Source organism: Stylophora pistillata, chromosome 13 (assembly GCF_964205215.1).
Source record: "Stylophora pistillata chromosome 13, jaStyPist1.2, whole genome shotgun sequence".
In the NCBI taxonomy this organism is placed as follows: Eukaryota; Metazoa; Cnidaria; class Anthozoa; order Scleractinia; family Pocilloporidae; genus Stylophora; species Stylophora pistillata.
The window spans coordinates 8,243,242-8,257,770 of NC_142531.1; the positions used below are offsets into that span (position 1 = coordinate 8,243,242).

Below are 14,529 nucleotides of genomic sequence, written 5' to 3' on the forward strand. Positions count from 1 at the left end.
CTGAGTCACTTAGAGGTTTAACCACATGGTGCAACTTCCCAACAGTCAATGAAGTAACTCAATATTAAACTTAAGAATGACACCAAAAGTTCGGTGAAGTTAGCACTTGACAATAATCGAATTGACATTCTCTAACAATGAACGTCACTTGTGGCAGGTTTATGTTTGTTCTGGGGACCAGCTAACCAAAGTTGGTTGTTTAGTTGAGGGGCAGCGAACTGAACGAAAGTGTCAGAATTTTACTGGATTGAATAACGGCTAAAACTATCAAAGTTGGCTCATTAACGCAAATTATAGCTCGAGGGCTTTTCCTCAAAGAAATTAATAGGATCCATAGCCTTCCCATCTTTCTCCACAGGTAAGAAAGTTGTACAGTTTTATTCGCGAAAAAAGAGCGCGAAAAAAGGTAACAACAGGAAATTTGCTAAGGAAACATATTAACTCGTTGTTTTATTTCATTGGCATTAAGCGAATCAATTAAAGGACATCTTGTGAGCTTAGATCCGTATCTCGATTATAAGAAAAATGATTTTATCCTCCTGGGAGGTGCGACCAATTTTGTGAAGTTTTTCAGCGTTCATGGTGAAACAATTTACAAGAGTTTTGTATAGTACGTAGAAAAACTAACTTCAACACATTCTGAGTTTTTTCATTCGAGTGATTGAAATTAAAAAAAAGAAATTTGGATGGATTAGCCTTGGAAGAGAAAATGTAACTGATACCAAAGCGAGACTTAACTGTACCGGCATTCAAAAGTGGTGACTTAAAGAAAGGTCAACCTTGACTTTCCCCCTCCCCGTTGTGTAAGAAATCAGCCGTGTCAAGAATAATTTGAGAGGGTTATCTCGCGACAAGCCGATGTCCATTTGTACACATTGTTGATTCCCAAATTCGTGTTTAAATCCTCGTAAAAGTTGTTTTTATATCCCAGCTGCATGTTCTTTTATTTTGTTGTGCCTTATATTCTACAAGATGTGCATATACTTCGTAAACTTTTGACACTGTTGCCATTCAGCTGAAATGAAAAGCAGTCCAAAGGACAACTCCCACCATCACTGACAACATTGATCTAAATTTTGGGTCAGTAACATTTGCATGCTGTCTGGAAAGATCGAATAAACGGCGAGGTTCAAAAACGGAAGTAACTTCTAATCAAAGAATTTTAATTAGTTTTCTTTGCCCAACTAGAGCAGACACTCCGTACCGCGCTAAGATTTTATGCGATCAGCTTCCTGTCCTTCAAAGCTTACAGCTCGTCGGCTTGGTTCCATGTTTATCATATTACTGATGTTGAACTATCTATGACACCGATTTCCCGCGTGTTTCTCAAATTGTTCGCCATAAAAGTCTTTTTAATTCTAATCTTTGTTTTGTTTTGCTTTTTTTGTCTTTTTGCGATTCCCTTCTTTGTTATTTTTATCGAGAACCACAGAATGTAACCAAAGAACGATTACTAAAGCAATTTAGAGCACTTAGATTTGAGAATTCCGATCAAGTATTTATGACTATTCAGCTGCACGTGACATGGGACAATTAAGTTTTAGTGAGGGCTTAGAGATTCAAGGCTAGCTAACCCTGATCAACCTTGTCTCGACTAACAAAAGATTCCAAGTTCCTGTCGGAAGAGATGGTCTGTTCTTTACCCAAACCTAATGAAACCAATTTTCGAATTCTACAATACTATTCGTGGAACCAAATAGTATATTTATTTTTATCATCTTTTAGTTGTTTTCATCAAGAACACCTAAACTAGCGAGTGCAAGAGCACCAGTAGTGAAATCTAAATAAGAACTCCATTAAGTATTAATGACGGCTTGAAAAAGCACTTTACTTTAACGAGTCTTTGTTGGTGCTCAGCGTACCAGATAAAATTCATTATGTAACGGAATCTCTTTGGGAAAAACAAAACCTTAGAAGGAAGAAAAGCCGGCAGGTATACACATATACAAAAAACGCCCACCTCTTAGCTCAATTGCAAGGTCTGGATCTGCCACTGTTCCCCTACTTCCATTTACACAATTTGCTTTTTTGGTTTTTCCTCTTCTTCTTCTTTTTCTTCTTCTTCTACTTCTTCTTCTTCTTCTTCTTCTTCTTCTTCTTCTTCTTCTCCTTCTTCTTCGCCTTTTTTTTTCGTTTTGTTGTTGTTGTAACTGCTGAACATGATTTCGAGCCAACTGTAAGTAGGTCTTTAAACTCTCTATCTCTCCATCTTATATAGATGATAAGCAACCCAACAAAAAGTTGACACTGAGTCTTGACGACGACGTAAACTTGAGGCTTCATTTGTCGGGTTGGGAATTTTTTTTTTCATACAAAGAATCGCTTTAGAAGGAAGAAAAGTATTGAGAGATAATAGGCAAAAAACAGTTTTTACCTTTATTTGAAGATGCGATAAAAGTTTTCAATCAGGGTTTTTTTTTTTTGTTTGTTTTTCTTTTAAACGAGTATCGTCATTTGACCAGCCAAGAATGCATGGTAGCTTCTGTGTTTATATTACCAGTAACGCATTTCGAAATAATTTCTTAAACAATGCTAAGCTTGTGGCAAGGCCCACTGTAGGCCATAAATATTTGCTCGGTCTTAGTTCATTTGGAAGTTTCACTTAGCTTCCGGACAGAGCGCGCGGAACTGAAACTTGGTCGTCAAACAATTGCTCCTGATTTATAATTAGAGGTAGGTCAAAGACTTTCAAAATACATACATTGTGTGAACGTACAGCAAAAGCAAGGGTATTCACATGTTTAACGTTTTAAGAATGACTCTTTTACCGTCGGAATTTGGTGGACTCTAATTTATAACTTTTTATGGTTTTTGGCTTTTGAATTATCTTAAAAAACAAAATGAACCCTGGATCTTCAAGGCTCATTTATAAAAGAAAAAGGAAAAAAAAGCAACCATGTTATAAAAAAAAGAAATGACTTCCTGAAGAGGATGATTAAGATTAATTGAAAGTTAAACTCAACTCTCAACTCCTTTATGCTATTTCTCTTGCCACAGTTTTCTGGGGTTTGTCACAGAACTCCGATTACTTCAGAAAACCTTATTGTCTGACATATTGGAGAACAATTCAAAATAATCCTAATACAAGGTGGCAGTGAAAAGAACGCCTTTAGAAGTACTCACACTTTTAAAATGGAGTAATTTATAAGTTGTGGAAAACGTCTATCTTTGCGAAAAACTGATGAATGTTTCGGGAGAATTTTTTTTCACTAGAACAATTTCCTCTTTGGTTCGTAATTTTAATCTAGGGTGAAATGCATATTAATCGTGACTCAAAACGGAACATATGGCTACGCGCCAAAAAGTCAACTGCAGCGCATTTCATTTTGTACCCGACCGAAAATATAGAGAAATATCTGTTTATCCGAGGGGAAGTAAGAATTTTTCAAGGTAAAACACCACTTGATATTGATGTTCGCACAAAATTAGGGGCTTGAAAGCTAAGGTCTAAATGAATTCGTAATAGTAAAAATCCTATAAAAAATAATGCGAAAATACAAATCTCGCCTTTTTTAGATTTTTTTTTTTTTTTTATCGAAGACCCACTGACCTCGTAAAATATTTTGTTAGAAACTTTGAATTTCCTTTTTTACTTTATTTAGGACTGGAAAAAGGTTTTAAATACTTTTTCTAAGGGCCTTTTTTCGTTTTCCCTTTGTTAAGAGAGAAATAATGTATTTAACGCGTGAAAAGGGACAGGGAGCATCAAATATTGATGAAAACTTAATAAGCAGTCAATTAGCTTTCGACTAACTCATCTAAAGGATAAAAAAAACAAAGTAACAAAGTCTTCATCGAGTCACAATAATTTATCAAAAGGAATCTTAAGATTTGACTCGCATTAAATATTGATGAAAACTTAACAAGCAGTCAATTTAACTTTCGACTGACTTATCTAAAGTATCAAAAAACAAAGAAACAAAGTCCTCATCAAGTAACGACAGGTTTATCAAAAGGAATCTTAAGGGGAAAACTACTACATTCGTTTCTTTGCGTCTTTCGCTCCTTAAGTTATACAGTCTGGGCCATTTTAAGACAGTCTGTATAAAGTGCAGCTCTTTCTAACACCAGTTACGTCAACTTGGTAATTATGAGGTCATCCTCAATTCGTCATCTCGTGGTAGGCCTCAGTTTTTTTGTCCACTTTTGAAGATGTTTTAAACTCTCAGAAATTTCATATTTGAAAGTATTTTTTTTTTTTATCAAATATACGCTTTTGCAAGACGAAAACTTAAAAAATCGCAAAAAAAGAGTTTCTGGTTATTACTGTGTTAGTATTACCAATGACGTTGTTTGAAGTTAGTACTTATTAAACACGATTAAGACTGTGGCAAGTCCACCTATAACCGTAAATATCTAGCACGCGGTTTGTTCCACGGAAGTTTAATTGAAGTATCGTAAAAAACGCAGATTGTTGGGTCTTGGTGTTGAGCCGTTCTTCACAACGGTACACAGAACTCACGGATTCTTCCTCGCTTTCCTGCTTATTCTCCTCATAATAACTCACTAACTAGGAAAACTCTCTCTAAAAGCTCGCCATTTTTGTCGCAACCGGTTGTCTGATTTTGCTCACACGTGTTCATTACCTTATTTAGTAGTACTCGCAAGTGTCACAAACTAAGAGGGATGGGGGTCGGTCAAAACTCTTGTACAGTCTCACTTCTATTAACACTTTGAGCGAGCGGTTACTATCAACCATTTCACATTAAAAGGCAAGGAAGAGATCGGGGAGTTAAATCTTTTGATAAAGAGCACTCAATTCCCCATTTCAAAAACGAGTGGGGGAGTGGGTCGAGTTCGTCGCGCAAGTTTGTCAGGGATCGTTACTCGGGACACGAATCTTTGTTTACTCTAGATTTGTGTCCCGAGTAACGATCCCAGACAAACTTGCGCGGCGAACTCGACCCACTCCCCCACTTGTTTTTGAAATGGGGAATATGCTTACTAAAACCTGTCCCGTTTTGGGAAGTATTTTGTCAAGCGAAACTGAGAACCAACAGGTTGTTGACTTAAAAGTTTTCCAAAGTATCAATGATTTCTTAAAAACACCTTACAAACTAGACCTAGAGAAGTGGCAAACAAACTCTTTACGTTACGAACGTGTTTTACTTCAATGGTCCTTCTTTGTTCTTTGATCTTTTGTTGTTGTCGTTGTTGTTGCTGTTTGTTTTTTTTTTCGCTAAGTCCTCTTATTGGTGACAACCTGGGCTACTGGAAGACACCTCACACACACTGTATATAACACGGTTGATCAAATTTTTGTTCTTACTCATTTGTTAACATGAGGTCATCGACAAACTTTTACATGCGGGTAATTTTTACTTTAAAATCTTTATCATGCGATATTCATGTCATAAACCACAAAATATATTTGTGCAACAAAGTCGATATGGTTAAACGTTACAGGGTAGAAATGTATAAATCACGCACACAGCGCCCAATGGCAAGGCTGGGTGTAATATATTGAATTATGGAGCGGCCTTGCTGTTTCATTTTTGGCTGTATATTGTATCATGTGGTATAAATGAGTTTATCATTCTAACTGCTTTTTGATATTTGCAGATTCTCCAGAATGATCTCAATTTTGAGTATTTTGGTTTTCATAATGGTTCAAGGACCTGTGGTAATAATAATAATAATTTACATTTATATAGCGCAGACCTCTATACGAATATATTGAGTCGCGCTTCACAATATCGTAAGATAAAATTATGGCAAAAGCAACTAAGATATAAGAACCTATTGGAACCTACGAGTCTATGCACTCAAAGAGTCTATGCACTGGTAAGAGATATGTAAACAAGGTTTACCTAACCCACTACCTCCCATTCATACATATAATATTCAGAAAGATATATATTTCAAACCGTTAGAAAAATAGGTAGATACGTATGATACAAAAAACATATTGTTAGGAGACTCCTACAAATGGGTGCCAGTCACAAAAAAACAATCCTAAACGCAACCTGAGAAGTGAAAAATATAAAGCTAAGATGAGTTAGTTGAAAAATAACCAAAGTTTGGACAAAAACCATCCACAGATTTCATAAGAATATACCGTAGAACATTTGCAAATAAGTCATCGGTGGAAAATATACAACTGAGATATCTCAAAAAACGATCTGAACGTTGATTAATAATTTCCCCTCTAACTGGTATAAAACTTTATTTTTCTGTTACTAGCCCAGCCTTTAAACCTTAAAGTAATGACTGCATCACATTGAATTGATTAGTAAGATCATGGGAGTGAAGGAAATGATTGCAACCTAAGAAGCTATGATTGGTAAACAAATTCTCTTTACCAGTAATAGCGGAAGTGTATAGAGACAGGTATGGAGAATACGGATACTGATGTTAGGTTGTAAAGCCGGGGGTTACCGAGCGTTACTGTATAGAACTGCCCGCTCCAAAAAGATGACAGTTTTCTCTTTCCTCCTTTCTTGTCCGCTTAACGATGCATTGCTATTCTGAGGAGCGGTCAAATTTACTCGAGCTGACCTGAGGGTTTATTGGGTAACAAGATCAACATATTTATACAACGAGTTTCTACTACGTTACTGTACAATTGTTTGTTATTATCCTGAACATGAAACAAGAGATGCTAAACAATAGACCTCGCTTCGTTTATCAATCGGAATGCGAGATTTTATTCAATGATGCGATTCTACCAAAAATTATATATGTACTGTATCACAGATGTGTGACAGGGAACTTTACCCAGTTTCCATGTTCAGAACTGATGTTGACGAGGGGCAGTCGAGTGATCTTCCGGAAAGCGGAAAAAATAGGCCTTCCCAAGGAAATTCAGATGGTGAAAGGTAGGAATTTCTCCAAAAATAGTGTACGTAGATGAGCAATTATCAGTGCAGTGTCGAAAAGTATCCGAGGTTTCATCGGTGCTGCTTTACTTCGCTTGGTCCAGAAAACTCGTGCTACTCTCTCAACCAGTCAGGTGTAAAACTAAAGCCGACAGCGACTTGGTTAGCCGCGTTAACCACCTCCACAACAATTATCGCTGCGATCTCGGCGATCTAGAAAATAATTCATGGCACGTTCAGTAATTTCATCGATTGGAAATGCTTCATGAACCATTATAATATCATGTTTATCATCACAAAATTGTATCCACAAAAAATTTTTTTTTGAATAAATCTATCCACTCTTCAATCCTTTCAGGCGTGCAGTGGCTCCAGCAATTACCGATGATGTTCAACCGTTGAAAACTCAAATTGCTGACGCTTATGGTTTCGTCAAAGATCCTAATAAAGACCAGTGGAAGACACTACCAAGTTTTGAAGGTAAAATCGGAAAAAGAGGCTGGGCAGAAGCAGCTCGACTGGCAGAGCGATTCTTCAGAAACAACAACAACCACGCAACACCATGGAAACATTTACTGGCCACACGAACCCCTATCAACCTCCTTTACATTACAGCGGCTAGATACCTTTTTGTAACCCACGTTCTTTGGGTTAAAAGTAATAGAAAGTTAATCGCTTGTAAGGAAAATAGAGACAAATACACTAACCTTATTGAAAGCTTCGTGATCCCTACAGATAAAGTGTGTTTTCCTTTACCTTATGGCAGCGCCACCTACAAATCAGACTACGACGTCGGGCTCATCGGAAAAGACTCTGGAACCGTCACACAGAGCTTTAATCAGTATTTTCAAGCCGCCCCCCCGAACGGATTCGGCAAACCCTCGGAGCTTGTATTTGACACAAATGTTTACGCCTTCACCCTGGAATTCGCTATGCCAAAGATGTTTCTCAAGCTACCCGAGAAGTTTGCTGATAAAGTCGAAAAACTTGAGATGAAAGTGAAGTACAAAATGCAAGAATTGGCCAGTGCTTATTACAAGGTGTTCAAGTACAACAACAATTTTTTTACAGTGCTGAAGCAGTCGGCTCAAAAAATTAAAAAAAGGGTTCCCCTGCAACTGTTGAATGGGTGGCTGACAACCTTCGATAACTTGAACACCGCAGAAAGTCTCAGAAAAGGGCCAGAAACAAGCGATCATGACTTCAGACTCGCCCACAACAATAAGTACCAAGCGTTTGTGGCAGCTGTATCACAAAACGGAGGATATAAACCAAACATGATAGGTGATTAGTGATTAGTCGTAGTGCAAATCGAAACCGAAATGGAGCGATTATCTGTCAATTGTTAAAGTCAGTCCAACATTCTTTTGGTTTACTTTGTCATCCTTTGTAATTGGTCTAGAAAATCACACCACCGTCTGACGAAAAAGTCATGATAAAAAAAAAATAAACAAGTTAAACCACAAAGTTTCTGAGAAGAGCTTTTTTAAAGTTTTCATCAGATAGCAAACATCCAGCTCTGTGATTTGATACAATAGGAGTGTTTTGAAAAAAAAAAACACATCCGGAATGCTAGTGATATTCAAGGAATAACTATGTTGCATCGTAACCTTAAATAACATGTAACAATTAAAATAAACTTTAAATAACGATAAACATGTATAATTTCCTGCTTCAACAGACAACGTTGCGATGGCCTTACTCTACGCTGCTGAGGCGTATCATACCCGTGGCGCTATACGACATGTAGTACAGGGCACTCAGATGAAGGCGATATCCAGGGCCCAGTTTAAGACACCGCTTTCAACTTACGACCTGTGGGTGTCCATGATTGAAAACTGGGGAGATGCAAATAAGGAGTATCAACACTGCGTTCATGATAACCTCATCATAGCGGCGTGCTTGAACAAAATGAGCAAATATCTGGCGAGGATGTTCAATGCCATGCGACTGGTCCGTGTCCGCATATCACCTGAAAAAAAGAAAGAGCAATTGCTAGGCTTTGGTGGAACCGATGACCCCGAGGCAGCTGCGCTGCTATGGCGGCGTAAAGGTCAGGAAGTACCAGCTAAAAGTTATTTCATGTTTTTGAAAAAGTTCCAATGCGATGCAATGGTAAACGTACAAGCAAATGCACCCGTCGCTAATCAGCCTCTATCAGGTAATTGTATGACAAAGATCAACAAGGTAGTGGACGCCTATAATGCAAAGCTGGTAACTCTCGTGACCGAAAAGGACGGAGAAGGGATGTAAGCCCCAGTCTCCTTGTGAAGACCTCACGGAACAAGTGATGACTTCTCCTGACAGCCCAATACACTATCAAGCAACAGGTGGGGAGAATTAAGGAAATCATCAAGAGACCCAAATAGTATTCGTTGTACCTCCAAATTTTCACAAATGATATTTAACCTGCAAGGAAAGTTTCCAATCAGATGTAGGCTGGGTGGCCATCATAGATCACCAAAGCAGTACAGCTTCACTGTTATATCTAGCTATTAACTTACTCATATTTAAAGTATATATAATCAGTGTCTGCATTATAAGGCAAATGAGTCCTTTATTGGTAGAAAAACTTGCCATAAACAAATGAAAATGTCTTGTAACATGAAGAATCACTAGGAAAAATACGACCTGATAACAACCAAAATCTACAAAAACTGGAAATAGCACGCAATATCGATGTTTGAATTTCCTGCTTGCCGCCATTTTGAATCGTTTGACGCCACACGGTTGCCGTTATGGATCGTTACCAGTATCCGAGCAACTCCGCACCTACCCCTCCCCTAATCCAAATTTAACATTAACCTCCTAAAAGTTGACTGTTTTGGGTCAGGGCGGGGAGGGGTGGGTGCGCAACTACTCGGATACTTCCATTGATCATCCCATTATTATGACCAAACAACAGCTGCTATGATCGTGAAGCTCTGATCAATTCATAGTTTCCAGTGGTGGATCTAGGGGGGACACAGGGGGCCGGCCACCTCCACCCCCTCCCCTCCTGATTTTGGGTAAAAAAAAGTAAACACATAGGGAAGAAGAGCCGCAGGTGGACACACGGAAACAAAACCGCACCCCCTCCCCCTCCTCCCTTAGCTCAAAGTCTGGATCCGAGGCCTTGATCCGCCACTGGTTTCAACCAGGAAATTAAAGTCACACGATCTAACTCCTCTGCAAGCACGAAATTCCAATTTCAAAGGCCATATCTGTTTCGCTTTTTCCTTATAAAACAATGCTTTTTTCTTATTAATGCAGAAAAATGTAACTTTAAAGGTCAATTGCAGCTTAGATAACTTTACGACCATTTGTTCTGACAGTAGTGGTCTGGTACAAAGAATGAGAGAAGCCGATATACGCCCTCGTGGCATGAGAACACTTAACTACCAAGATCTTATCATTATTCTCCTCACCAGCTGCTACAAATTTCCTCGTAAATTAGTTAGGAGAATTTGGTGTTTAATCAAGACAACAAATTCTATCTGATAAGCTTGAGAAATCTCATTATCTATACATTATGTATGGATATTATTGAGAGAAGTTGCATGTTAATAACTTCAACTCTTATCTTCCGGTAATCTTTTCTTTACGATAGTCGTTGCATGACACCTTACTAAGATATTCGAGCTCTAAAACTAAGAGAGAAAACCCTGGAGATTATAAAATTGGTGAAAGAATCCATAATTACACTTTGGAAATCATTTATTACGCAGTAGATATTTTAAGAGATAGACCATTTTACGTAAAAGCTTTTAAATTGACACCTGCACTGCTACCTCTCTCTCATTACGACGAAGTGACACTGGTCTGGGACCATATTGGTCACGCGCGTCCTTAATGGGAGCCATTCTATTATCTAACGTATTTTAGAACGCATGAAGTCTTTACTTAGGTTGTAGTTCGTCCCTTAAGATTTTCTTGACTCTTGGTAACTGTGAGGCTCGATTTCCAGCCGCTGTTCGGGAACCGGAGCCCGCGCTCCTGCTCGAAGAGGGAGTAACGAAAAAGGCTGGATCCGAGTGAGGGGCGGAAATCGAGCCTTAGTTAAATTTGGGTGATTGTTCATCCCTGTTGGAGAGCCAGGGAAAAAGCTGCGATATCGATGAAGATTGCGCCGAGCTGTCCGGAACGTGACTACCTTCATATCATACTAAAATACCGACAGCTTTTACATTAAATAGCAACAGTTTGTATTAGGATGAAGTGAACCTGAGAGAAGATTTAATTGGGCTTCAGACCGGCTCGGACCAGAAAGTGGTCTTAAGTATAAGCGTAACGATTTCTTCCTTACATAAATTTAAACTTTTCCTACCAAATATGAGCGACTGAAAGTCGGGACCGCCTATTGTTATCATTGAATAATCTTAACCGCATTTAACCGAAAAAAAAAAAAATTAAAAAAGCCTAAAAAAAAGCCAGTAGTCGTACTCAACACTTTAACAACAAAACTAGGATTACTTTCTCGTATGGATTACTTCCTACTGAAACACCTCTAAGTTAATTTAATTTGTGAGAGCCATTTTCATCTTTTTGAAATAAACGACTGTTGGAACCAATCCAGTGGTAAGTCTCTTTTATCTTTCCGGCCATATTCACACCAGTTTCAGTCATGATTTAGATGGGTGGGTGGGTGGCTCTGGTTTAAATTCATTAATTTCCTCAGTCTATTAGTCTGACTTAATTCAAATTTTTTCAGTAATAGAAGAAAAGAGAAAAAATGAAATAAGCCGTGGGCTCTGTATAGCTCGTTTAAAGTATTATATCACTTCGCACTTAGTTATACTTGCACCGCCTATTTCATGGCTTAAGTTAGAAACAAAGGGAGTCTTTTTTAGAGTCACGAAGGTTTGCGCATTCAATGAACCCGTTTTGCCTCGTCCACAGTTGTTCAACCTTGGTCGCTGTGAGACAATTTTAGTACAATAAGGCGCTTTTGCTTGAAGCCATGCATTTCTTTTAGACTAAGGTCACCTACACTATCTCATGTTGTAGAGCGCTAGTAAGTCGACTTTTGATCGCAGACGCTCAATTGTCGTTAGCGGTATTTTTGAAGCAAGAAGGTACATAAAGACTTCATTTAAAACAACCTTTCTTAGTTAACTACGCTGATTTCCACAAGGGAGCGTGGTTACAGATGCGTAATTTAAAATCTAATAAAAAAATTAGTATATTAAGAAATGTGGAACAGGTTTTTACGCCTTCACATATAAACGGACGGACGGGAACAACTCTATAAACTTCCTCTAGGAAAAGGCTTGCCTGAAGGCGCTCGCTGGCTGTGGGAAGGCTGGGATCTATTACGGCTGTTGACTATCCTTGAGACAATGACTGACAACAACAAGGTTGGCTCCAACGTAGATTTATTCTGCAAGCTCTACTGAACTTTTTGACCAAACTGAGTTTGCCCAGAACTGGCTTGACCTGGCTGAGTTTCTCCTGGCTAGAACTGGCTCGACCAAAGAAATTTTTACAAAATAGCTCTATTTAGGCCTAATACAAGGATAAGGTAATGCCATGAATTATCTAAGGATCACGTGATCTAGTACAACGATTGGCTAGGCAGGAATTTCGCCTTTACAAGATTAATCACTTTCGAAAGGTTCTGGTGGATAACAACTACACAAAAGGTTTTGAGAGGTGACAGTTTAATACTGCAGTTTAACACTAATTACAGTTATGTTCTAAATAACAACTGTTTATGGCTGACGGAAGGGGAACTAGTAGCATTTACGCTTTGCTGAGCTTAGCAAGATCTTATTGTTTCTACATTGAATTTTATATATTTTTTAGCGCTAACATAAAAACTCTATAACTTGCACTTAAAATCCTACCGTTACAAAAAAAGCAATCACGTGATGATCCACTCAACATGATCATGCTTTAAGATTTTGCTAGCAGTGGATGATGAGAAGGTGTATGCGTTTATTTTGATTTTGAATGATGATAAAGACTCGCTTAAAGGACTTTCTTCAGGACATGACTGAGTAGCTTAGCATTACTGTGAAATAACCTTTTCTTGAGGTAGAAGAGCCCTTGAAATTTTATTTCGTCAAGTCTCACTAGGAAAACGACCAATTTTGCGCCAAAAGACTTAAGCTAATGTTAAATCTATACAAGAAGAAAAAAAAGCTCAAAGCATAAGTCACGCATTTCTCATTTAAGCATTATTGGTATAATTGTGCCAGTGTTTATAGAGATGCGCGCACTGATTGGCCGTGGTTTGCGCCATATTTCGCTATAATCCCCTTGCACGAAGTGATTATAGCACGAAAGCTAAAAACAAGAAAAGAAAATACAATTCTGATAAGAACAAAAGATGCTACAGTACAAAGTTTAGTGTGACACTTTTCAAAACTTAAGACAGATTTGAAGTTTTTGTTGATTGAATCAAATAAACCTGTTAAATTCTGGTGGCAACTGGCCGCTTATTTCGATACGAGTAGCAATTGTAACAGAATGCATGGTTTCAACAACAAAACAAATTTACGACAGAATTCGAAAGCACCTGAGAAATTGTACTAAAACAATAACTCGCCGAAGGCGAAGTCAAGCGAAGTGTGTAAGGGTAGCAGGAGGTCACAATGGAGCGCCGGATAGTTTAAACAGCAGGTTATGATTAAAAGTTTGGCAAGTACGGCCAACGATTCTAAAATTTCTTTCAGTTACAGTTAGAAGAAATGTCGAGAATTAATTTTAGGGCCTGATTACATGAGCCGAGCTGGCCCGGTTAGCCGGGCTGATTTCTTTTGTTTTCACGCTTTGGCGAACACCAAAACAAAAGAAATCAGCCCGGCTCATGTAATCAGGCCCTTAATCAGGTTAAAAGGTTCATAAATTGTCGGAACCTGTGCCAAGTGTCTTCAAGTTGTTTTCAGTACTACTATGGAGTGTGCAACCGTATTAGCCACAAGACAAGACACATAACAGGGTTTTGGTTTAAGGATTTTGACACTTTCAAAATGACAAAAAAAAAATGACAGTTCTCAATACTTTTGAAAACATTGAATATTTTCATTATTTCAAAATGACACATTATAGGTAGGAATGCTGTTACGGTTAACTTTTTAACTGAGTATTAAGTATTGAGTATTTAAGGATTTGTACAAAGTACTGGAGCAGAAACAATAGGACATAGGTCCCCTACGAGATTTAACCTCCAACAAACCCACCCTTCCCACCCCAGGGGAGGACATCCATCACACTATAATCTCGTGCGTGGGAAATTAATGTCTCCTACCCCTAACCCTGCAGGAGACGGGACCTCCATTTATTCGTCCCTATCCGAGAAGACTAGAATATCTAACCATTTCTTGGTGTTATAGAAAGGAAGCATATTCTTCTCAATTATTTAAGACCTTGAGTGTTGGTCCGGCCGGGGCTCGAACCCTCGACCTCCCGTACAACAGTCCAGCGGTCTATCCATTGAGCTAACCGGGAGGCGGTTAAAAGAAAAGGGGGTAAGTTTCTAAAGAAAATGTGATAAGTAAGATAATTTGGTCATCAACTGATTAAATATGTATGATCAGATGCTCGAAACGTCAGCTTTCGTAACTCTTTGTAAAGGCGAAATTCTGGGCCGTTTTACTGATGATGTTTAACCCTCCATTGACACCTTCACATCGCCTTTATCGAACGGACCGGTTTTTTGACTTCAGTGAAACGACAGGACGATGTATTGCATAAATTAATAAGGTTTTTTTTTTCATCGCACTTATAG

General features: G+C 38.4%; 1 protein-coding gene across 2 annotated transcripts; it reads left to right on the forward strand.

Moving 5' to 3' along the window:
* The first annotated feature begins 221 nt into the window (after positions 1–221).
* LOC111335428 (uncharacterized) lies at positions 222–11,368 on the forward strand. 2 transcript variants are annotated; one of them, XM_088743169.1, is made up of 5 exons: positions 222–358; positions 5,563–5,623; positions 6,697–6,818; positions 7,177–8,102; positions 8,500–11,368. In XM_088743169.1, exons 2-5 carry the CDS (start codon positions 5,573–5,575, stop codon positions 9,069–9,071), a joined length of 1,671 nt encoding a protein of 556 aa, XP_088599295.1. In that variant the 5' UTR covers positions 222–358; positions 5,563–5,572; the 3' UTR covers positions 9,072–11,368. The 2 variants fall into 2 exon arrangements, with proteins under 2 accessions (XP_088599295.1, XP_088599294.1); XM_088743168.1 differs by lacking the exon at positions 222–358 and adding an exon at positions 2,556–2,673.
* Positions 11,369–14,529: the final 3,161 nt, after the last annotated feature.

What these genes read in the sequence shown, in the direction of transcription:
- LOC111335428 (XM_088743169.1), top strand. Translation starts at nt 5,573, where the DNA reads ATGATCTCAATTTTGAGTATTTTGGTTTTCATAATGGTTCAAGGACCT. An exon ending in TAATGGTTCAAGGACCTGTG is followed by an intron (nt 5,624 to 6,696) that starts GTAATAATAATA and finishes ACTGTATCACAG; the next exon opens with ATGTGTGACAGGGAACTTTA. An exon ending in ATATAAACCAAACATGATAG is followed by an intron (nt 8,103 to 8,499) that starts GTGATTAGTGAT and finishes CTGCTTCAACAG; the next exon opens with ACAACGTTGCGATGGCCTTA.